The 24,950-nt window shown below is 47.1% G+C and overlaps 1 protein-coding gene across 4 annotated transcripts in view; it reads left to right on the forward strand.

Moving 5' to 3' along the window:
* Positions 1–24,950, forward strand: part of LOC134932106 (G2/mitotic-specific cyclin-B2-like) — an 84,487-nt gene that overhangs the window by 27,883 nt on the left and 31,654 nt on the right. For 2 of the 4 annotated variants that reach the window (XM_063926187.1, XM_063926188.1), the window contains exons 2-3: positions 22,716–22,844; positions 22,935–23,021. In XM_063926187.1, the coding sequence (XP_063782257.1) occupies positions 22,752–22,844; positions 22,935–23,021 (180 nt within the window). In that variant the 5' untranslated portion in view covers positions 22,716–22,751. Of the gene's footprint in view, positions 1–8,293; positions 8,417–16,042; positions 16,165–22,715; positions 22,845–22,934; positions 23,022–24,950 lie in introns of those variants that run through there. The other 2 variants (XM_063926185.1, XM_063926186.1) reach the window with 2 other exon arrangements.

Below are 24,950 nucleotides of genomic sequence, written 5' to 3' on the forward strand. Positions count from 1 at the left end.
ACTGCTTCCTATTTTTATAATTAAAAAGGTTGGAGCAAAATAGTTTTGCAACACCTATAAATTGATTTTAGAATTTCTCTGTTAAATGAAGTAAAAGTAAGAAAAGTAAATGGGATCGTCATTACCATAGTCAATGAAATAGATGAGGTTGATGTGCGTAATGCAGAGGTTCCCAAATTGTGTGTCGTGGCTCCTTGGGATGCCTCGGGACACTTGCAGGTGTGCCCTGGGTTGGTGGTCCAGGACCAATTCAAATTATTCATGGTCAATATAATAGGCAAAACCAGTGCTGGTGGCTGCCAGTCATAAAATATGTGGCCAAACAGAAGCAAATCTTGTCCCTCACCACACAACTGACCCTAAGGATGACATATAAACGCGATCTACTTAATGTAATATTTCTTTCTAAATTTCTCAATAAGAAATTTTTGGCCTAGGAGTGCCGTGAAAAAAATTCTGATATTCTAGGGCGCCGTGATTCAAAAAAAGTTTGAAAACCACTGGCGTAATGTCATTACTTCATAGATTAGTATCAGCATTAAATCATCTATACCAGTGTTTCCCAAACTTTCTTGATTCATGGCGCTCTAGAGTATTAGTGGGTTTTTTCATGGCACCACTAGGATAAAAGTTTTTTATTGATAAATTTTGGGGTGAAAAACATTAAATAAGTAAATTTTACCTGAATGTCATCCTTAGGGTCAGTATTGTGGTGGTGTAAGTTGTGCTTCTGATTCTCCACATGTTTCATGCTTGGCAGCCACCAGCACTTTGACAGTAACTAATTTGATCTGGTTCTGGACCACCAACACGAGGCACCCCTGCAAGACCCTTGCGACACCCCCCGCAAGAGCCCCGCGGCACCCCAGGGTGCCTAGGCATACAGTTTGGGAACCACTGATCTATACAATAATTGGATAAAGCTTGGTACAAACTACACAACATATTGGATTATATATTGTTCCGACGCTGATTAGAACAAAATATCGACCACATCACTTAGTGTGTACCATGACTGCTTGCTCCCAGCCATGGTCAGCGGAGTTGTCCCATCTGATGTTCTGCATGACAGATGGGCCGATCCCGCAGAGTCGATGACGTCATGCAGGTATATGCGGGGTGTACAGATGTATCGTGCAGTATGTACAGCCTTTTACGGTATATCAGTACATCTGTTGTGGCGTCACTGGGTACACATTGTGTAGTGTGTATCCTGAGATAGATACACATGCGCGAGTCCCCTCCACTACTCCAATGGCACTACGAAGACAGGCCAGGAGAGGAGAGCCTTGTACAGGTAAGTATTACAGGGGAGCAGTCTTAGGTGACCTGGCATATGCCTGGTCCATATTACTAGTTTTAAATAATTTCAGATTTTGACTAAGGTAGGCCCTTTTGGAAACTATAATAGCCACTAAACATGAAGCAGCAGGCCAGGTACATTTCAGGTGTCAGAAATTATTTATATAAGAAGAATGTAATGCAAGAGATATCTGAGACTTCTGCATCTAATAAAACAGCACTCACCATAATTCTGATTAGAGATCAGCGGGATTGGTTCTCAGAGAACCGAACCCGCCCGAATGTCACCACCTGAGCCCGGATCCGAGTCAGGCTCGAGTTTTCCCGCCTGACTCAGAAACCAGAACGAGGCAAAACGTCATCATCCCGCTGTCGGATTCTTCTTGCGGGGTTTGGATTGCATATAAGTCACCGCCATTTTCACTCCGGCATTGGAGAGTGTAGAGAGAGGATGTGTCTCCGTCCTCAGTGTCTTGCATCAGTTCAGTGTTAGTGTCTTGTGCTGCATCAGTCCAGTCACAGTGGTTGTGTCCTCTGCTGCCATATGTCCAGTGCTGCTGTATTAGTCCAGTCCGGTGGTGCTGTGTTGTGCTGCATCAGTCCAGTGGTGGTGTATTGTGCTGCATCAGTCCAGTCACAGTGGGGGTGTCCTCTGCTGCCATATGTCCAGTACTGCTGTATAAGTCCAGTCCAGTGGTGCAGTGTTGTGCTGCATCAGTTCAGTGGTGGTGTATTGTGCTGCATCAGTCCCAGTCACAGTGGTGGTGTCCTCTGCTGCCATATGTCCAGTGCTGCTGTATAAGTCCAGTCCATTGCAGTGGTGCTGTGTTGTTCTGCATCAGTCCAGTGGTGGTTTTCCTGTGCTGCCGTATATGTCCAGTGGTACTGCCGTATATGTCCATTGACACTGCCGTATATGTCCAGTGGAACTGCCGTATAAATCCAGTGATCCTGCCGTATAATTTCAGTGGTACTGTCGTATAAGTTCAGTCCAGTGATACTGCCATATATGTCCAGTGGCACTGCCGTATAAGTCCAGTGGTACTGCCGTATAACTCCAGTGATCCTGCCGTATAATACCAGTGGGGGATGCGGTCAAGATGCCGCCGGCCGGAATCTCGGCAGTCGAAATACCGACGCCGGAATCCCGACCTCCACAATCCCGACATTTTCTCCCTCCGTGGGTGTCCACGACACCCATAGAGGGAGAACATAATAGTGTGCCGAGCGTAGCGAGGCACCGTTCCCGCTGCGTGGCGAGCGAAGCGAGCCCGCAAGGGGCTGCGTCCCGCTCGCCACCCCTGTCGGGATTGTGTGGTCGGGATTCCGGCGTCGGGATTTCGACTGCCGGGATTCCGGCCGGCGGCATTTAGTACTGATCCCACCAGTGGTACTGGCGTATAAGTCCAGTGATCCTGCCGTATAATTCCAGTGACCCTGCCGTATAATTCAAGTGGTACTGGAGTATAAGTCCAGTCCATTGATACTGCCGTATATGTCCAGCGGAACTGCCGTATAAATCCAGTGATCCTGCCATATAACTCCAGTGTTCTGCCGTATATTTCCAGTGGTACTGGCATATAAATCCAGTCCAGTGATACTGCCGTATATATCCAGTGGTACTGCTGTATAAGTCCAGTGGTACTGCCATATAATTCCGGTGATCCTGCCGTATAATACCAGTGGTTCTGGCGTATAAATCCAGTGATCCTGCCGTATAATTCCAGTGGTACTGCTGTATAATTCCAGTGATCCTGCCGTATAATTCCAGTGACCTTGACGTATAAGTCCAGTCCAGTGATACTGCCATATAAGTCAAGTGGTACTGCCGTATAATTCCAGTGGTACTGGCGTAAAAGTCCACTGATCCTGCTGTATAATTCAAATAATACTGGCGTATAACTCCAGTGATCCTGCTGTATAATTCCAATGGTACTGGCATATAATTACAGCGATCCTGCTGTATTATTCTAGTGGTACTGGTGTATAAATTCAGTGATCCTGCCGTATAATTCCAGTGGTACTGGCGTATAAATCCAGTGATCCTGCCGTATAATTCCAGTGATCCTGCCGTATAATTCCAGTGGTACTGGCGTATAATTCCAGTGGTATTGGCGTATAATTCCAGTGGTACTGGCGTATAATTCCAGTGATCCTGCCGTATAATTCCAGTGATCCTGCCGTATAATTCCAGTAATCCTGCTGTATATGTCCAGTGGTACTGGCGTATAAATCCGGTGATTATGCTGTATAATTCCAGTGACCTTGCTGTATAATTCCAGTGGTACTGGCTGATAAATCCAGTCCAGTGATACTGCCGTATATGTCCAGTGTGCTGCCGTATAAATCCAGTCCAGTGGTAGTGTCCTGTGCTGGATATTATTTACTCCAAATAAAGGGGTTATTAATATTTAATCCAAATCATTGTCACAGGGTTTGCCCTGTGTGGTGTAGAGGTACGCTCTCCTGTACCGCATATTGTTATATAACTCCAGAAAAATAATGGAGAAAAGAAATTTGGAGGATAAAATAGGGAAAGATCAAGAACCACTTCCTCCTTGTGCTGAAGCTGCTGCCACTAGTCATGACATAGATGATGAAATCCCATCAACGTCGTCTGCCAAGGCTGATGCCCAATGTGATAGTAGAGGGCATGTAAAATCCAAAAATCCAAAGTTCAGTAAAAAGACCCAAAAAAAGAAATTGAAATGGTCTGAGGAGAAACGTAAACTTGCCAATATGCCATTTACAACACGGAGTGGCAAGGAACGGCTAAGGCCCTGGCCTATGTTCCTGACTAGTGGTTCAGCTTCACATGACGATGGAAGCCCTCATCCTCCCACTAGAAAAATGATAAGAGTTAAGCTGGAAAAAGCACAGCAAAGAACTGTGCGTTCTAAGATTGTATCACAAATCCCTAAGGATAGTCCAAGTGTGTAGGCGGTTGCGATGCCTGACCTTCCCAACACTGGATGGGAAGAGGTGGCTCCTTCCACCATTTGCATGCCCTCTGCAAGTGCTGGAAGTAGCACCCACAGTCCATTTTCTGATATTCAAATTGAAGATGTCATGGTTAAAGTACACCGGGATGAGGATATGGGTGTTGCTGGCACTGAGGAGGAAGTTGACGATGAGGATTCTGATGGTGATGTGGTTTGTTTAAATCAGGCACCGGTGGAGACACCTGTTGTCCGTGGGATGAATAAGCCCATTGTGATGCCTGGGCAAAATACCAAAAAAGCCACCTCTTTGGTGTGGAATTATTTCTCCACAAATCTGGACAACAGGTGTAAAGCCGTGTGTTGCCTCTGGACGTTAACCACCTAGGCACATCCTCCCTTATGCGTCACCTGCAGCGCATTCATCAGAAGTCAGTGTCAAGTTGTGAAACTTTGGGTAAGAGCATAAGCAGTCCACTGACACCTAAATCCCTTCTTCCTCTTGTACCCAAGCTCCTGCAAGCCACACCACCAACTCCCTCAACGTCAACTTCTTCCTCAGTCAGGAATGTCAGTAGTCCTGCAGGCCATGTCACTGGCAAGACTGAGGAGTCCTCTCCTAACCGGGATTCCTCTGGAGGATCCTTGAGTGGTAAGCCTGCTGTTGCTGCCGCCGCTGCTGTTGTTGCTGCTGGGAGTCGATCGTCATCCCAGACGGGAAATCGGAAGACCACTTGTACTACTTCCACTAAGCAATTGACTGCCCAACAGTCCTTTGTGAGGAAGATGAAATATAACAGCAGTCATACTAAGCGGATAACTGAGGCTTTGACAGCTATGTTGGTGTTAGACGTGCATCCGGTATCCGCCATTAGTTCAGCGGGACTTAGAGAATTGTTTGAGGTAGTGTGTCCCCGGTACCAAATCCCATCTAGGTTCCACTTCACTAGGCAGGCGATACAGAGACATCAGAAAAAGTGTCCTCAGTGTCCTAAAAAATGCAGTTGTACCCACTGTCCACTTAACCATGGACATGTGGACAAGTGGAACAGGGCATACGAAGGACTATATAATGGTGACAGCCCACTGGGTAGATGTATGGCCTCCTGCAGCAATAACAGCAGCAGCAGCAGCACTAGTAGCAGCATCTCGCAAACGCCAACTCATTACTAGGCAGGCTATGCTATGTATCACCGATTTCCGTAAGAGGCACACCGCTGACAACCTCTTATGGAAACTGAGTGACATCATTGCACAATGGCTTACCCCACTTAGACTCTCCTGGGGATTTGTGATATTGGACAACGCCACCAATATTGTGCGTGCATTACATCTGGGCAAATTCCGGCACGTCCCATGTTTTGCACATACGATTAATTTGGTGGTGCAGAATTTTCTGAAAAATGACAGGGGCGTGCAGAAAATGCTGTCGTGGCCCGAAAAATTGCGGGCCACTTTCGGCATTCAGCCACCGCGTGCCGAAGACTGGAGTGCCATCAAACACTCCTGAACCTGCCCTGCCATCACCTGAAGCAAGAGGTGGTAACTAGGTGGAATTCAACATTCTATAAGCTTCAGAGGATAGAGGAGCAGCAAAAGGCCATTCAAGCCTATACATCCACCTACGATATAGGCAAAGGAGAGGGAATACACCTAACTCAAGCTCAGTGGAGATTGATTTCCGTCTTGTGCAAGGTTCTCCAACCCTTCAAACTGCTAACTTGAGTCAGGTCATTCCCCTCATCAGGCTTTTGCAGAAGCAGCTGGAGAAATTGAAGGAGAAGCTAAGACAGCGATTCCGCAAAGTATGTGGGACTTGTGGATGGAGCCCTTCATTCGCTGTGCCAGGATTCAAGGGTGGTCAATCAGTTGAAATCAGAGCACTACATTTTGGCCACCGTGCTCGATCCTAGGTTTAAAGCCTACGTTGTATCTCTCTTTCCGGCAGACACAAGTCTGCAGAGGTTCAAAGACTTGCTGGTGAGGAAGCAGAACATGACCTGTCAACAGCTCCTCCTTCATTTTATCCTGCAGCTGGGGCTGCAAGGAAAAAGATAAGATTTCCTAGCCCACCCGCTGGCGGTGATGCAGGGCAGTCAGGAGCGAGTGCTGACATCTGGTCCGGACTGAAGGACCAGCCAACAATTACTGACATGTCTACTGTCACTGCATATGATTCTATCATCATTAAAAGAATGGTGGAGGATTATATGAGTGACAGCATCCAAGTAAGCATGTCACAGAGTCCGTACGTATACTGGCAGGAAAAAGAGGCAATTTGGAGGCCCTTGCACAAACTGGCTTTATTTTACCAAAGTTGCCCCCATCCAGTGTGTACTCCGAAAGAATGTTTAGTGCAGCCGGTAACCTTGCCAGCGATCGGCGTAGGAGGTTACTTCCACAAAATGTGGAGAAGATGATGTTCATCAAAATGAATTATAAATTCTTCTGGGAAGACCTTTACCAGCAATTGCCTCCAGAAAGTACACAGGGAGCTGTGATGGTGGATTCCAGTGGTGACGAATTAATACTCTGTGAGGAGGAGGATGTACACACTGAAAGGGGTGAGGAATCGGAGGATGAGAATGAGGTCGACATCTTGCCTCTGTAGAGCCAGTTTGTGCAAGGAGAGATTGATTGCTTCTTTTTTGGTGGGAGCCCAAACAAACCAGTCATTTCAGCCACAGTCGTGTGGCAGACCCTGTCAATGAAATGATTGGTTTGTTAAAGTGTGCATGTCCTGTTTATACAATATAAGGGTGGGTGGGAGGGCCCAAGGACAATTCCATCTTGCACCACTTTTTCTTCTTTGCATTATGTGCTGTTTGGGGACTAGTTTTCTAAAGTGCCATCCTGTCTGACACCACCATACAACTCCAGGGGTACTGCCGTATAAGTCCAGGAGTACTGCTGTATAAATCCAGTCCAGTGGTGCTGTGTTGTCCTGCATCAGTTCAGTGGTGGTGTCTTGTGCTGCCATAAGTCCAGTGGTGGTGTCCTGTGCTGTATATTATTTACTCCAAATAAAAGGGTTATATACATTACTTATATTATTATCCAAATATTTTTTACAGGGTTTGCCCTTTGTGGTGTAGGGGTATGCTCACCTGTGCTGTATATTATAATAGCTCCAAATAAAAGGGTTATTATTATTCAAATTAATTTTACAGATTTTGCCATGTGTGTATTTGGTTTAGGGGTACGCTCTCCTGTGCCACCAATATTGTGCGTGTATTACATCTGGACAAATTCCAGCACGTCCCATGTTGTTTGTGCCGCACACTTGTGTCGCTAAGCTTAGTCATACAGCTACCTCATTGCACCTCTTTTACTTCTTTGCATGATGTGCTGTTTGGGGCCTAGTTTTTTAAGTGCCATCCTGTCTGCAACTGCAGTGCCACACGGGCCAGGTGTTTGTGCCGCACACTTGTGTCGCTTAGCTTAGTCATACAGCTACCTCTGTGCAACTTTTAGGCATAAAAACAATATTGTGAGGTGTAAGGTGTTCAGCATAGACTGGAAATTAGTGGAAATGAATGATATTGAGGTCAAAATTACCCCAAAATTCTGTGATTTTAGCTGTTTTTATGTTTTTTCAAAAATCATCCAGATCCAAAACCAAAACCCGAAAGGGTGGTTTTGGCAAAACCAATCCAGATCCAAAACACGAGGATAGAACCAGAACCAAAACACTAAAAAAGTCTTTAGTTCTGATAGCTTCCATGTCGGCTAAAGCTCCTCCCCTCCCTCTTTGCAGGGTTTTCTATATGATGGATGTGCATGCCTTGTAGCACAGCTGGTTCCAAACCCCACAGAATATTAATAGAAGTTCTCATTATAGAAGATGTTATTGGATGCTATGTCCCTGCAAGAATATGTATTGCTAGCCTAAAACAGCATGAATGAGAGACTTATTGTAATAAAATAGTGTTATTTCATAAAGTGTTAAAAATTGCTACTGTGTGCAAGTCCAACATGATCAGCAACCCTTTTCAGCAGCAAAGGAGTTAAGTCATTTCCAACCTCTAAAATGCTTCCCATCCAATGGAAACCTGGGGTGGGTTCTGTTTAATTTCCTTTCTGTGGGTTGTAGAAATATGGGATTTTCAGAGTCTCAAGGTGTTTAGTAATTAAAGAGTTGTGGTTTTAGTAGGATGGCTACTCTCAGTGCTGTGGTAAGTAGAAAGTAGTGTTGTAAGTTGAAATTCATGGGTTTCATATTAAAGCCAGACAGATCTCACACAATCATTTGCTTTTAGTTGCATGTTCAGCAGAAATATGTTAGTACAATTTATATTATTTAGATAATGTTGTTTTGTACACATGTACAGGAAATGTCCATTGCATGCAAAAATCTAGCTATACACATCCTTTGTATACTATTTATATATAAGATTTGAAAAGCCTATTCACTAAACTGTTACACCTTGCACCTGGGAAGAAGCATCGATAGATCCATTTTGGTATAAATTACTTAGCTGAAGGTTTGGTTGTGAGTTACTCTATAATCTGTGTCAGTGGATACTTTAAATCCCATTTACTGCCAACCCTTAACAGCCATTTCCATGTATGGGGTTGCCTGAGTATTGAGACAGATCTACATATAATATTGATTTCAGTCCATGGATATGAAATATGCTTGCTGTACAGTATCTAGGCTAGTATAGAACTTCTTTTCCACCACCAGACAAATTCAGATGAAAGCTAAAGCTGCTCCAATTCTACCTAAATGACTTGGATGTTGTGAATTCTTCCTGCATTGTAGCACCTGTGTGTGTGAATGAGGTGGGATGTTAATTTGCATACATGCAGCAGAGCCAGGCCATGAGTGTGATGCACATACTGTAAACTCTACTCCAGTAGCAGTGCACATTAGTCCACAAGTCACGGAGCTGTGGAAACCAGTGCTGGCAACTTGTGCCCAGACAATGGTCTGTGAGAGCATGAGAAGTAGACAAAGAAAAACAGTTGTGTTTTAAGAAACTCTGCCACATTCCCATTATGTGTATTCTTTCTCGTAGCTGGCTTAAGCTCTTATAGATACAGCTGCTGTGATATGTGTCCTTCCCTAATGTGTATTCTCCTGGTTTAAGCTTTAAGCCCTGTAAAATTAAGACCCGAGCCGCTCCAACAAGCCCGGGTGATTAGTAGCCACTCCCCCTCCTCTCCTTTCCTCTCTGCGACACAGGTGCTTCCTGGGTGCAACCCGTCAAGAGAACCCTTTCAGACCGCGGCCTGACCCGGTATATTGCCAGGTTGGTGATGTCACTGCCAACATGTGTGGAGGTGGCGCTTGGAGATGAAATGATCTCCAAGCGCCACCTCTTCTCTTTGCAGTGAACGGGTCCCGGGTCACATCGACCCATCTAACCCATTTACACTGCACCGAGACCAACCCTGCAAAGGGTTAATCCTTTTACCATACCTCCCAACTGTTCAGATTTTCACGGGACTGTCCTGTTGTCCCATCCGCCGGCCGCAGTGTAACACGGTGAGGGGGGGGCAGTTGGGAGGCTCCTGTCACTCAAAGCAGCGGTGAATAGACAGTATGCGCACAGTACAGAGGGACTGGGGGCAAGCCAGCAGTTTACAGAGCACTGGGCATGCCCCCTTGGTGACAGATGGGGGCGTGGCTTGTGATCGTGGCATTACTGTGAAGCCACCCCCTTTATTGAGACCACACCTCTTTTCTGGACAGGCGCAGCTACGCCACGCAGGAGTCCCGCCTCCTACCTCTTCAAAGTTGGGAGGTATGCTTTTACACCGAGCAGCTTCCGGGTTAACACAGCAATAACCTGGGTTTTTAGTGGCTGTGGAAAAATAAGAATTTACTCACCGGTAATTCTATTTCTCGTAGTCCGTAGTGGATGCTGGGAACTCCGTAAGGACCATGGGGAATAGACGGGCTCCGCAGGAGACTGGGCACTCTAAAAGAAAGATTAGGTACTATCTGGTGTGCACTGGCTCCTCCCTCTATGCCCCTCCTCCAGACCTCAGTTAAGGATACTGTGCCCGGAAGAGCTGACACAACAAGGAAAGGATTTGGAATCCAGGGTAAGACTGATACCAGCCACACCCAATCACACTGTACAACTTGTGATAACCATACCCAGTTAACAGTATGAACAACAACTGAGCCTCAGTAACAGATGGCTCATAACAATAACCCTTTAGTTAAGCAATAACTATATACATGTATTGCAGAGAGTCCGCACTTGGGACGGGCGCCCAGCATCCACTACGGACTACGAGAAATAGAATTACCGGTGAGTAAATTCTTATTTTCTCTGACGTCCTAGTGGATGCTGGGAACTCCGTAAGGACCATGGGGATTATACCAAAGCTCCCAAACGGGCGGGAGAGTGCGGATGACTCTGCAGCACCGCATGAGCAAACTCGAGGTCCTCCTCAGCCAGGGTATCAAACTTGTAGAACTTAGCAAACTTGTTTTACCCCGACCAAGTAGCAGCTCGGCAAAGCTGTAAAGCCGAGACCCCTCGGGCAGCCGCCCAAGAAGAGCCCACCTTCCTTGTGGAATGGGCTTTCACCGATTTTGGATGCGGCAATCCAGCCGCAGAGTGAAACAGCTGAATCGTGCTATAGATCCAGCGAGCAATAGTCTGCTTCGAAGCAGGAGTGCCAACCTTGTTGGCTGCATACAGAATAAACAGCGAGTCAGACTTTCTGACTCCCGCCATTCTGGAAACATAAATTTTCAAAGCCCGGACTACGTCCAGCAACTTGGAGTCCTCCAAGTCCCTAGTAGCCGCAGGCACCACAATAGGCTGGTTCAAATGAAACGATGATACCACCCTAGGGAGAAATTGGGGACGAGTCCTCAATTCTGCCCTGTCCATATGGAAGATCAGATAAGGGCTTTTACATGACAAAACCGCCAAATCTGACACACGCCTAGCCGAAGCTAAGGCCAATAGCATGACCACTTTCCATGTGAGATATTTTAGCTCCACGGTCTTAAGTGGCTCAAACCAGTGGGATTTCAGGAAATCCAACACAACGTTAAGATCCCAAGGTGCCACCGGTGGCACAAAAGGAGGCTGAATATGCAGCACCCCCGGAACAACGTCTGAACTTCAGGCAGTGAAGCCAGTTCTTTTTGAGAGAAAATGGATAGGGCCGAAATCTTGACCTTTATGGATCCTAATTTCAGGCCCATAGTCACTCCTGACTGTAGGAAGTGCAGGAATCGACCCCGCTGGAATTCCTCTGTAGGGCCTTCCCGGCCTCACACCAAGCAACCTATTTTCGCTATATACAGTGAAAAAGTCTTGCTGTCACGTCTTTCCTAGCCTTTATCAGCGTAGGAATAACTGCATCCGGAATGCCCTTTTCCGCTATGATCCGGCGTTCAACCGTCAAATGCAGCCGCGGTAAGTCTTGGAACAGACAGGGCCTCTGTTGCAACATGTCCTGTCTGAGAGGCAGAAGCCCTGAGTCCTCTGAGAGCATTTCTTGCAGCTCCGGGTACCGAGTCCTTCTTGGCCAATTCGGAGCAAAGAATATTGTTCTCACTCCTCCTTTTATTACAATTCTCAGCCCTTGGGTATGAGAGGAAGAGGAGGGAATACATAGACCGACTGGAACACCCACGGTGTTACTAGTGCGACAACAGCTATCACCTGAGGGTCCCTTGACCCGGCGTAAAACCATTTTTAGCTTTTTATTGAGGTGGGACGCCATCTAGTCCACCTGAGGCAGTTCCCATCAATTTGCAAACTGCGTGAAGACTTCCTGATGAAGTCCTCACTTTCCCGGGTGGAGGTCGTGCCTGCTGAGGAAGTCTGCTTCCCAGTTGTCCACTCCCGGAATGAACACTGCTGACAGTGCGCTTACTTGATTCTCCGCCCAGCGAAGAATTCTGGTGGCTTCTACCCTCGCCACCCTGCTCCTTGTGCCGCCTTGGCGGTTTACATGAACCCCTGCGGTCTGACTGGATCAGAACCGGTTGGTCGCGAAGCAGGATCTCCGCTTGACTTAGGGCGTTGTATATGGCCCTTAGTTCCAGGATATTGATGTGAAGGCAAGTCTGTTGACTTGACCACAGACCTTGGAAATTTCTTCCCTGTGTAACTGCCCCCCACCCTCGGAGGCTTGCATCCGTGGTCACCAGGATCCAGTCCTGAATGCCGAATCTGCGGAAGGCGAGCACTCTGCAGCCACCACAGGAGAGACACCCTGGCCCTGGGGGATAGGGTGATTAACCGATGTATCTGAAAAGGTGATCCGGACCACTTGTCCAGTAAGTCCCATTGGAAGGTCCTCGCATGGAACGTGCCTAAGGGGATGGCCTCGTATGATGCCACCATCCTTCCTAGGACTCGAGTGCAGTGATGCACTGACACCTGTTTTGGTTTTAATAGATTCCTGACCAGTGTCATGAGCTCCTGAGCTCTCTCTATTGGGAGATAAACCCTTTTCTGGTCTGTGTCTAGGATCGTGCCTAGGAGAGGCAGATGAGCTGTAGGAACCAACTGCGACTTTGGAATATATAGAATCCAGACGTGTTGCCGTTACACTTCCAGAGAAAGTGATATGCTGTTCAGCAACTGCTCTCTTGATCTCGCTTGTATGAGGAGATCGTCCAAGTACGTGATAATAGTGACACCTTGCTTCCGCAGGAGCACAATCATATCCGCCATTACCTTGGTTATGACAATCCCGTACCGCAATTCTGAGGTACGCCTAATGAGGTGGATAAATGGGGACATGAAGGTATGCATCCCTTATGACCCGATTCACGATAAAGTCTCCCTCTTTTTAGGCTTGCCCTGACCGCTCTTAGCGATTCCATCTTGAACTTGAACCTTCTCAGGTATATGTTCAGGGATTTTTAATTCAATATGGGTCTGACCGAACCGTCTGGTTTCGGGATTACAACATGGTCGAATAATAACACCCTCTTGTTGAAGGAGGGGACCCTTGACCACCACCTGTTAAAGATACAATTTGTGAATTGCAGTTAACACTGGCTCCCTCTCTTGGGGGGGAAGCCTGCAGGGCCGTCGGTAAGGGGGCATCTTCTCACAGTCCAGCTTGTATCCCTGAGACACAATATCTATTGCCCAGAGACCTAACAGGGAGTGAACCCACTTGTGGCTGAACTTACGAAGTCGTGTCCCCACCGGGCCTAGCTCCGCCTGTGGAGCCCCAGCGGCATAGGTGGATTTTTGTAGGGGCCGGGGAGGACTTCTGTTCCTGGGAACTAGCTGTGTTGATCCCGGCTCTGACAAGAAAGGACGCACCTCAGACTTTCTTGTTTCTTTATTCGAAAGGCTGCATTTAATAATGTCGTGCTTTCTTAGGCTGTGCAGGAATACAAGGCAAACTAGCAGAATTACCAGCTATAGCTGTGGAGACCAGGCCCGAGAACCCTTCTCCACACAATCCTCAGCCTTCCATATGCCTCTTAAGTCGGCATCATCTGTCCAATGCATATTCTAGAGGACACGTCAAGCAGAGATCGACATAGCTTTGACTCTAGGACCCAGTATACTCCGGTCTCCTTGGGCATGCTTTATAACTATATATCTATCACTTAAGACAGCATCTTTAATATATTTACTAGGGTCTCAATCTCTGCTGATAAGGTACCTGTCCACGCTGCCACAGCGCTATAAACCCATGCCGACACAATCGCCGGTCTGGGTAGTATACTAGAATGTGCACGCTATCTGCAGGATCCCAGAGAATAGCAAGTGCTACCGTCTGTGCAAACAGGACACCCTAGGGGAAGATTCTCAACACATCCTGGTCCTAGTGGGGAAAGGATACAGCCTGAGAATTCTTTTGTGGGAAGCTGCCGTCTCTTGTCTGGAGATTCCCGCTCTTTTTCCTCATGAGAGGAGGGAAATTTACCTTGGCATTCTTCCCCTTAAACATGTGTACTCTCGTGTCAGGGACAGATGAGTCATCAGTGATATGCAAATCATCTTTTATTTCAATAATCATATATTGAATACCTTCTAGCCATCTTGGCTGTAACTTTGCATTATCGTAGTCGACAGTGGAGTTAAACTCCATGTCGATACCAGTGTTTGTTATTTTGGATAGTGAGCATTGTGAGACTCTGAAGGTCTCTGTGACATAGGGACAGACATGGGTAGATTTCCTGTCTGTTCCCTAACCATTTGTGCAATAAATTCACCTTAGCACTTACACATATCCAAACAGGTGTCGGCGTTGTCGACGGAGACACCCTCTCACACACATATCCGCTCTATCACCTCCTTAGAGGAGCCTTTTACCTCAGACATGTCGACACACGCGTACCGACACACCACACACACAGGGGATGCTCTATTTGAGGACCGTTCCCCCACAAGGCCCTTTGGAGAGACAGAGAGAGAGTATGCCAGCACACACCCCAGCGCTATATAACCCAGGGATTACACTACAACTCAGTGTCTACCCAGTAGCTGCTGTATATACAATTTTTGCGCCTAAATTTATGTGCCCCCCCCCTCTCTTTTCACCCTTTGTGTACCAGGATACTGCAGGGGAGAGCCTGGGGAGCTTCCTTCCAGCGGAGCTGTGAAGAGAAAATGGCGCTGGTGTGCTGAGGAAGAAGGCCCCGCCCCCTCAGCGGCGGGCTTCTGTCCTGTTTCTGATTAAAAATGGCGGGGGTTTTACACATATACAGTCACAGACTGTATTTTTATGCCAAAGGTATTTTTATTGCTGCCCAGGGCGCCCCCCCCCCAGCGCCCTGCAGCCTACAGTGACCGGAGTGTGTGGTGTGCTGTGGGAGCAATGGCGCACAACTGCGGTGCTGTGCGCTACCTTAATGAAGACAGGAGTCTTCTGCCGCCGATTTCATCGCTTCTCTTCTGTCTTCTGGCTCTGCAAGGGGGATGGCGGCGCGGCTCCGGGAACGGACGATCGAGGTCAGGCCGTGTGTTTGAACCCTCTGGAGCTAATGGTGTCCAGTAGCCTAAGAAGCACAAGCTAGCTGCAAGCAGGTAGGTTTGCTTCTCTCCCCTCAGTCCCACGTAGCAGTGAGTCTGTTGCCAGCAGATCTCACTGAAAATAAAAAACCTAACAAATACTTTCTTTCTAGCAAGCTCAGGAGAGCCCACTAGGAGCACCCAGCTCTGGCCGGGCACAGATTCTAACTGAGGTCTGGAGGAGGGGCATAGAGGGAGGAGCCAGTGCACACCAGATAGTACCTAATCTTTCTTTTAGAGTGCCCAGTCTCCTGCGGAGCCCGTCTATTCCCCATGGTCCTTACGGAGTTCCCAGCATCCACTAGGACGTCAGGGAAAGGGGTATTATTGTCTAAGGGTTGTCTTCAAAATAAAGGCAGGCTGGCAACAAATGTGATGATATCTAACTATTTAAAAGTGGGCAGGTATACAGCGTTATGCTATACCACCAATAGGTGCTACTGTATGCTTTTAGCGATAATCAAGATTCAGGAACCTATTTATCAAACATTTTTCTCTTACGTCCTAGAGGATGCTGGGGTCCACATTAGTACCATGGGGTATAGATGGGTCCCTTGGGAGCCATGGGCACTTTAAGAGTTTAATAGTGTGGGCTGGCTCCTCCCTCTATGCCCCTCCTACCAGACTCAGTTTAGAAAATGTGCCCGGTGGAGGCGGTCACAGCTAGGGGAGCTCCTAGGGGCTTTTCTAGTTTTATTATTTTTTTAAGAGATTGTTGGGTACAGGGAGGCTGCTGGCAACAGCCTCCCTGCTTCATGGGACTTAGGGGGGGGGGGGGGGGGGGGGGGGGAGTAGTATCCATTGCTTGAAGTTAATGGCACCTATCTCCGCTGACAGGACACTGAGCTCCTGAGGGTGTGGATCGCAAGCCCCCGAGGCGGCCGCTCGCTCCCGCAGCACTGCCGCCACCCCCTAACAGAGCCAGAAGATGCAGTGGGGAGTTGGACGCCAGCGCCCAGGTAAACGGGGAACGGGTGAGAATGGCGGCATTATGGTGTTAGCGCAGCGCTGATGCTGCACTCCGGAGGGCTCAGAGGTACATGTGTGGGGTGCCCTGAGCCAACGCAATACACTGAAAACTGGTCACAGAAGGCTACAGGGGCTTGTATTACTGTTAGCTACAGTTTCACCTCAGGCCAGTATAATATCATAAGTGCGGGAAGTGGATCCAGCACTCACCAGCGCCATTTTCTCCCTGCAGATCACACACACAGACGCTGACAGGGAGCACTGATCCTCCACATAAATCTAGCTATCCTGTGCGGTACCAAGGGGTTATAGAAAGGAGGGGGAGTGTTTTATTAACATTTCACTTTAACATACCTCCCAACATGACCCTCTCCAGGAGGGACACAATGCTCTGCTCCTGGACTTTCCTCTTAATTAATGATTGCCCTAACCTGTGTTGAATAAGGTAATGGATAGGAAAGGTGTTCCAGAACAGGTGATGACAATCATCAATTAATAGAAAAGTCCAGGAGCAGAGCATTCTGTCCCTCCTGGAGAGGGTCATGTTGGGAGGCATGTTAAAGTGAAATGCCTGGCGCTGACCGTATTATCATATAACTGCCTTCTGGGGCGCGCTGAGTGCTAGCTCCTCATACTCTGTGTCTCTCTGAAATACTCTGTGGGGAAATTGTGTCTACATTTTCCTGTGTGTCTGCGTATTTCTCTCACATTACCATGTCTAGGGACTCTGTGTCCTGTGCTGCAGAGTGCATCTCCTCTCCAGAGGAGTCTATTCCATATACTCAGGAAATATACTGTCTCAGCCTTCTGAATCCGAACCACCGTGGGTGGCTTCTATTAAGGGAATGATATCCCAGATTTCATCTAGGATAACTCATAATGAGACTGAAACACAGGTTTTGAAAAAATCTGTAGAAATTTTGTCATATTCTGCTCCCACTGTCTCATCAAAATCCCCTGGTATTTACCCAAAGAAGCGTGCCCTTGCCCAAATAATGCAAGTTGACACGGATACCGACTCTGATACGGAGGATGGTGATGGGGATATACTAAGGGGAGAGGCATCCCTTGCTAAGGCGGTGCAACTCATGATGGGGGTAATTCCAAGTTGATCGCAGCAGGAAATTTTTTAGCAGTTGGGTAAAACCATGTGCACTGCAGGGGAGGCAGATTTAACATGTGCAGAGAGAGTTAGATTTGGGTGTGGTGTGTTCAATCTGCAATCTAATTTGCAGTGTAAAAATAAAGCAGCCAGTATTTACCCTGCACAGAAATAAAATAACCCACCCAAATCTAACTTTCTGCACATGTTATATCTGCCTCCCCTGCAGTGCACATGGTTTTGCCCAACTGCTAAAAAATTTCCTGCTGCGATCAACTTGGAATTACGCCCGATATTAGGGATGTTTTACACATTACTGACAAGGTACCTGAGTAGGTAGAGGAGACTTACTTTACAGACAATAAGAAAGCCTTACTTACCTTCCCTGCGTCTAAGGCACAGGTTCTCAAACTCGGTCCTCAGGACTCCACACAGTGCATGTTTTGCAGATCTCCTCACAGAATTGCAAGTGAAATAATTAATTCCACCTGTGGACCTTTTAAAATGTGTCAGTGAGTAATTAATACACCTGTGCACCTGCTGGGTTACCTGCAAAATATGCACTGTGTGGGGTCCTGAGGACCGAGTCTGAGAACCTATGGTCTAAGGCAGAGGTTCTCAAACTCGGTCCTCGGGGGCACACACAGTGCATGTTTTGCAGGTAACCCAGCAGGTGCACAGGTGTATTAATTACTCACTGACACATTTTAAAAGGTCCACAGGTGGAGCTAATTATTTCACTTGCGATTCTGTGAGGAGACCTGCAAAACATGCACTGTGTGTGCCCCCGAGGACCGAGTTTGAGAACCTCTGGTCTAAGGAATTAAACGCATTATTTGAAAAATCATGGAAAACCCAGAGAAAAAATTCCAGATTCCAAAGAGGGTTCTCATTACTTTACTTTTCCTTGCCCTGAGGAGGATAGGAAAAAGTGGGAAGACCCCCTATAGTAGACGCTTCTATATCTAGATTGTCTAAAAAGGTGGTTTTACCTGTCCCTGGGTCTACCGCTTTGAAAGAACCGGCAGACCGCAAGATTGAGACTACTCTCAAATCAATATACACTGCTTCAGGCGTGGCGTTAAGGCCCACTATTGCCTGTGCATGGATTTCTAAAGCCATAGTAAAGTGTCAGGCACATTACTAGAGGAATTAGATTCTCTGGATAGAAGTGACATTGAAATGTTTTCATGTCACATACAGGATTCTGCAGGTTTCATGGTGGACGCCATGAAGGACCTTGGTCAACTGAATGCAAGGACGTCTTCCATGGCTGTCTCAGCATGCAGGGCACTCTCGTTACGCCAGTGGTCTGCGGATGTGGAATCCAAGAAAAATGTGGAGAACCTACCATTCACAGGTCAGGCTCTGGGGAGGCATTGGATGCATGGATTTCCACGCAACCGCTAGTAAGTCAACCTTTCTTCCCTCAGCTACTCCGCCGACGAGAAAATATTTTCCTATGTCTACAATGCAGTCCTTTCGCACCGCAAAGGTTAAAAAGTCCAAGCCCCCTTCCACTTTCTTCAGAGGTGATCGAGGGAAATCCAGAAACCTGCTCCAACAGGTTCCCAGGAACAGAAGCCTGGTCCGGCTTCCTCAAAATCCTCAGCATGACGGTGGACCTCCTAGCTTGGAGATCGGGCAGGTGGGAGCATGACTACGAAATTTCAGTCACGTCTGGGCGTCATCAGGCCTGGACCCCTGAGTGCAAGATATTGTGTCCCAAGGGTACAGACTGGAGTTTCAAGAACTCAAACCTCACAGATTTTTCAAATCAGACTTACCAGCTTTGCTGACAGAAAGGGCTATCCTACAGGAAGCCATTCGAAAATTGGAAAAGGCAAATGTCATTGTTCCATTTCCACATCATCTGGAAAACATGGGTTACTACTCCAACCTATTTGTGGTACCGAAACCGGATGGTTCCGTCAGGCCAATATTGCACCTAAAATCTTTAAACCCCTATTTGAGGGAATTCAAGTTCAAGATGGAGTCTCTGAGAGCGGTGATCTCAGGTCTGGAGGAGGGGGAATTCGGACAATGTAACGACAGTGGCCTAAATAAACCGACAGGGTGGACCGAAGAGCAGAGCTGCAATGTCGGAGGTAACAAGAATCATCCTCTGGGCAGAAAAGCATGCGGTGGCGCTGTCCGCAATCTTCATTCCGGGAGTGGACAACTGGGAAGCGGACTTCCTCAGCAGACACTATCTCCATCCGGGAGAGTGGGGCCTCCACCCAGAGGTGTTCGCAGAGGTGACAAGTCTTTGGGGCGTACCTCAGATAAACATGATGGCCTCACGCCTCAACAAGAAGCTTTGGAGGTACTGTTCCGGATCAAGGGATCCACAGACAGTGGTGGTGGACACCCTGGTAACTCCGTGAGAGTTCAAGTCAGTGTATGTGTTTCCTCCACTTCCACTCATCCCAAGGATTCTCAAACTGATCAAAAGAACAAGAGTTCAGGCGATCCTCATTGCTTTGGACTGGCCAAGAAGGGCTTGGTACGCGGATCTTCTGGAGTTACTGCTGGAAGATCCGAGGCCTCTTTCTCTTCGAGAGGACCTTCTGCAACAGGGGCCATTCGCTTATCAAAACTTACCACGGCTACGTTTGACGGCATGGAGGTTTAACGCCAGATCTTAGCTTGGAAGGGCATTCCGAACAAAGTTATTCCTACCCTGATACAGGCTAGGAAAGGAGTATCGTCAAAACAGTACCATCGGATCTGGAAAAGGTACATGTCTTGGTGTGAATCCAAGAAGTTTCCTACAGTGGAGTTTCAACTTGGACGGTTTCTCCTCTTCCTGCAAGCAGGAGAGGATTTGGGCTCCATAAAAGTCCAGATTTCGGCCTTGTCCATTTTCTTCCAGAAACAATTGGCTGTCCTCCCTGAGGTTCAGATTTTCTTGAAAAGGGTTCTGCACATCCAACCTCCCTTTGTGCCTCCTACGGCACCTTGGGATATTAACATGGTGCTGCAGTTCCTGCAATCGGATTGGTTCAAGGCTTTACAGGAGGTTGAGGTCAAGTTTCTTACTTAGAGGCCAGTCACACTGTTGGCATTGGCATCTGCTAGACGTGTGTCAGAATTGGGGGCATTGTCCTACAAGAGCCCCTACTTGATTTTCCATGAAGATAGAGCTGAGCTGAGCTCAGAACGCGTCAGCAATTTCTTTCGAAGGTTGTCTCTTCTTCTTTTTATATCAACCAACCTATTGTGGTGCCAGTGGCTACTGACTCCTCAATTACTAAAAGTCCTTGGATGTTGTGAGGGCTTTGAAAATTTATGTGAAGAGAACTTCTCGTCACAGGAAGTCGGACGCTCTGTTTGTCCTTTATGATCCCAACAAGGTTGGGTGGCCTGCTTCTAAGCAGACGATTTCTCGCTGGATCAGGTGTACTATCCAGCATGCTTATTCTATGGCAGGCTTGCCATGTCCAAAATCTGTTAAGACCCACTCTACTCGTAAAGTGGGTTCTTCCTGGGCGGGTGCCCAGGGTGTCTCAGCTTTATAACTTTGCCGAGCTGCAACTTGGTCAGGGTCGAACACATTTGCTAAGTTCTACAAGTTCGATACTTTGGCCTCCGAGGACCTAAAGTTTGGTCAATCAGTTATACAGGAGCCTCCGTGCTCTCCCTCCCGTACTGGGAGCTTTGGTACATCCCCATGGTACTAATGTGGACCCCAGCATCCTCTAGGACATAAGAGAAAATTACCTACCGGTAAATCCTTTTCTCGTAGTCCGTAGAGGATGCTGGGCGCTCGCCCAGCGCTTCATTTTCCCGCAGTTGTTACTTGGTTAAGTACTGTTGTTCAGCCGTTGCTGAATTGTTTTTTAAGCTGGTTGGCCTTGATTTTCTGTTATGTGTGAACTGGTGTGAATCTCACCACTATCTGTGTATTTCCTTCTCTCGAAGTATGTCCGTCTCCTCTGGCACAGTTTCTAGACTGAGTCTGGTAGGAGGGGCATAGAGGGAGGAGCCAGCCCACGCTATTAAACTCTCTTTAAGTGCCCATGGCACCCAAGGGACCCGTCTATACCCCATGGTACTAATGTGGACCCCAGCATCCTCTACGGACTATGAGAAAAGGATTTACCGGTAGGTAATTAAAATCCTATTTTTCCCATACAATTATGTAGAAACAGCCGTTTCCACTTTATTTTATGAATTGTTTGGCAGAAATCTTTGACAGTCGGCTTTTTAGTGCTGCAAACCACAGTCCCCATTTTCAGGCCAGCCATCAGGGGGGGACTGTGGGGACTGGTGTCCCGGACCCTTACAGAGAGGGGGGCCCGCCCCTGACTCCTACTGCCAATACCGGTAGACCTGCACCAGTCTGTGAATCAACAGCAGTCTGATGTACAAGGAGGACTTCTTAAAACAAGTCTTATCTGCACATCAGCTCACTGTAAACCGTTCCTGTAGGTCCGCAGCACTCCACCTTTATGTAACATCACAATGTATGACATCACATAGGGGTGGAGCAGAGTGTCAGAATCTTTTTTTGGAGGGAGAGGCCCTGTCTATTTTGTCAGTCCTGGGCCCCATAATTTCTGATGGCAGTCCTCCCCATTATTATCAATGGGTAATACGGTCGGAACCCTATGTACCAAATTCTGAAAAGCATAGCCATTCTCAGATGGTGTAAACCACTTTATGCCTAAGGAGTCCTAAGGCAGTTTATGTCTGGTTCCCGAATTTTACACTGTGTGCATGAGTGGTGTCAGATTTCCTGATAAGACTGGGAACTACTTGCAGATAAGCCAGTTATTGCTTGTGCTGTCACGGTGAGTTCCCTGTGCATAGCAGGGGAAACTTTGTTTAAAATGAAAAAGGCCGTCTCGATACGAACTGTTTAATAATCGCGGCGTTGCTGCGATTATTTTTATACAGAGGACCTTATTTTGTCTTCAGAATGTACTCAATATGCACGGAAATGGGGGAACAGATTATCGGCACCACTTCTACTGTAGGTGCAATTAGCATGTGGATTTTTTGCTGTGCAGTAACTGTATAAAGGATTCCCTGATGCATTTTATAAATATGTTCTGACTATACAGCTAATTCACTGTATTATTTTATTTTAATTGTCTCAAATGTATGCTTTTCATAGGAATGTCTTAAATTAGGTGCAGACATGCAAAATATTCATGTCACTGTTACATTAATGCCATCGTTAGTAGGTCCAGTAGTTTCACAGCATCCTCCTACTGCAAGTGCAGATGTGAGACACGGGGCTTACAGTACATTTCTCTATATGTAGTATAGATATTATCATTGTCTTACATGCCTATAATGTGCTATTTCATCACTTGCTCAAGGTGGCACATTAGACAGATAGTGTTGTAGTAAATATTGTGCTGTAAGACAATAACATCCACACCTAATACACTTCTATAAATATGTCTTACTATCTCTATCTGAATTTAGGTCTGGGAAGCTGACAATGGTTTGGTGGGAAGCATAATGGCAATGAAAAATAAAGCACTTTGCCATAGACCGCCTCTTGAAGAAATCCGTAATGGAACACTGATTCCTACAAAAAAGTCAGCAGCTGTGGTAAAATAAAATAAAAAGTTTTATAATAGTTTTGTTTTATGCCTAAATTTTCATTGTAACCTATACATAATGTGTTTCCTTTCAATGTAGAACTTTAAGTTAACAAAACAAGTTAAAACCTTTAAACAAGAAGATGCTGAAAGAAATGTTGCTGAAAAAGTTATATGGCAAGCTGAGGTAAAATTCATAATTTAGAACTTTTTGTTACATTGATTATGAATGCTGTATTTTATGTAATTAAGACAAATGAGAAGAGCATTCTGGGCAATGCTATTTAGGGGTATATTCAATTGACGTCGAAAGCTGCCGTCTGTCGAAAAGACGTCAGTTTTTGACACTTTTTAGGTCGGAAGGGGTTCCAGCCTATTCAATATTTTCAACAAGTTGAGGAATTCGACTTGTCAAAAAGCACGTAGATCGGCAGTATAGCTGCCGATCCACGTGCTTGTGTCGAAAACGGGGCCAAAACCGACAGGTTTTGGTCCCCTTTTCGACCATCTCAGTCCGACATAAAAAAATGTCAGACTGAGATGTGGGACCCAGAGGAGGAGAGGGGGGGGGGGGAGCCGCAGGGAGACGGGGGACAGCCGCGAGCATATAGGGGAGATCAGCGCTACAGCACAGTGCTGCAGCAGGATGTCACACAGCCGCGCCGCTCACGGCAGTGTCCACCCAGCTCCAGCAAGTGAGGTCATGCTTGCTGGAGCCGGATGGACACTGCTGTGAGGTCGGGCGGCTGTGTGACATCCTCCTGCATCGCTACTGTAGCGCTGATCTCCTCCGTCTGCCGGCGGCTGTCCCCGATGGTCTCCCCGTGGCTCCCCTTCCCCCACCTCTCCTCCTCTGGGCCCCTCATCTCAATTCGACTTGAAAAACTTGAATTGAGATGAGATTGAATAGGGGTTGTCGGATCCATTCTGACAAATGCATGTCGGAATGGATCCGACGCTAATTGAATATAACCCTTAAATAATGGTAGTCCATTGAGCCCACACTCCAACCACACAGGGACATCTTAACGTACAGGCACACCGAGCAGCTGCCCAAGGGCCCCACATTTCTAGGGGCCTTTCCGCAGCATTCTCTACCTGCCTCTCAGCCTGCATACAGACAGTGAATGGCTGTCAACATGCTGATTGGTGGATTGCTCCAGCCATTAACCTATCAGATTGCTGACAGTCATTCGCTGTATGGAAGTATGTAGAGAAACAACACAGGACTGCAGGAGGGGCATGTTATGATTTATTTTTTATTTTTTTATAATTGGTTCCTTGGTGTGTGTTAGGGTCCACAGTGCATTGTTTTGCCCAGGGCCTAGAATCCTTTTAACACAGCCCTGCAACCACAGGGTTTTTCAGAGTATAGACACAAAGGCCTGGTTTAGAGGGGGGCGAATTGGCAATGGCGATTGGAGCACTTTTCAGCTACTGCACATGCATCTAAGTAGCACCGCACAGACATCTCAATTATGTGCATATGGAGTTAAAGTTGTGATTTCAGATGCACACATAGGGGGTAATTCTGAGTTGATCGCAGCAGGATTTTTTTAGCAGTTGGACAAAACCATGGCCCTCATTCCGAGTCGTTCGCTCGGAAATAATCTTCGCATCGCAGCGTTTTTCTGCTTAGTACGCATGCGCAATGTTCGCACTGCGACTGCGCCAAGTAATTTTGCTATGAAGATAGTATTTTTACTCACGGCTTTTTCTTCGCTCCGGCGATCGTAGTGTGATTGACAGGAAATGGGTGTTACTGGGCGGAAACAAAGCGTTTTATAGGCGTGTGGATAAAAACGCTACCGTTTCCGGAAAAAACGCAGGAGTGGCTGGAGAAACGGGGGAGTGTCTGGGCGAACGCTGGGTGTGTTTGTGACGTCAAACCAGGAACGACAAGCACTGAACTGATCGCAGATGCCGAGTAAGTCTGAAGCTACTCTGAAACTGCTAAGTAGTTTGTAATCGCAATATTGCGAATACATCGTTCGCAATTTTAAGAAGCTAAGATTCACTCCCAGTAGGCGGCGGCTTAGCGTGTGTAACTCTGCTAAAATCGCCTTGCGAGCGAACAACTCGGAATGAGGGCCCATGTGCACTGCAGGGGGGCAGA

This window comes from Pseudophryne corroboree, chromosome 6 (assembly GCF_028390025.1).
Source record: "Pseudophryne corroboree isolate aPseCor3 chromosome 6, aPseCor3.hap2, whole genome shotgun sequence".
In the NCBI taxonomy this organism is placed as follows: Eukaryota; Metazoa; Chordata; class Amphibia; order Anura; family Myobatrachidae; genus Pseudophryne; species Pseudophryne corroboree.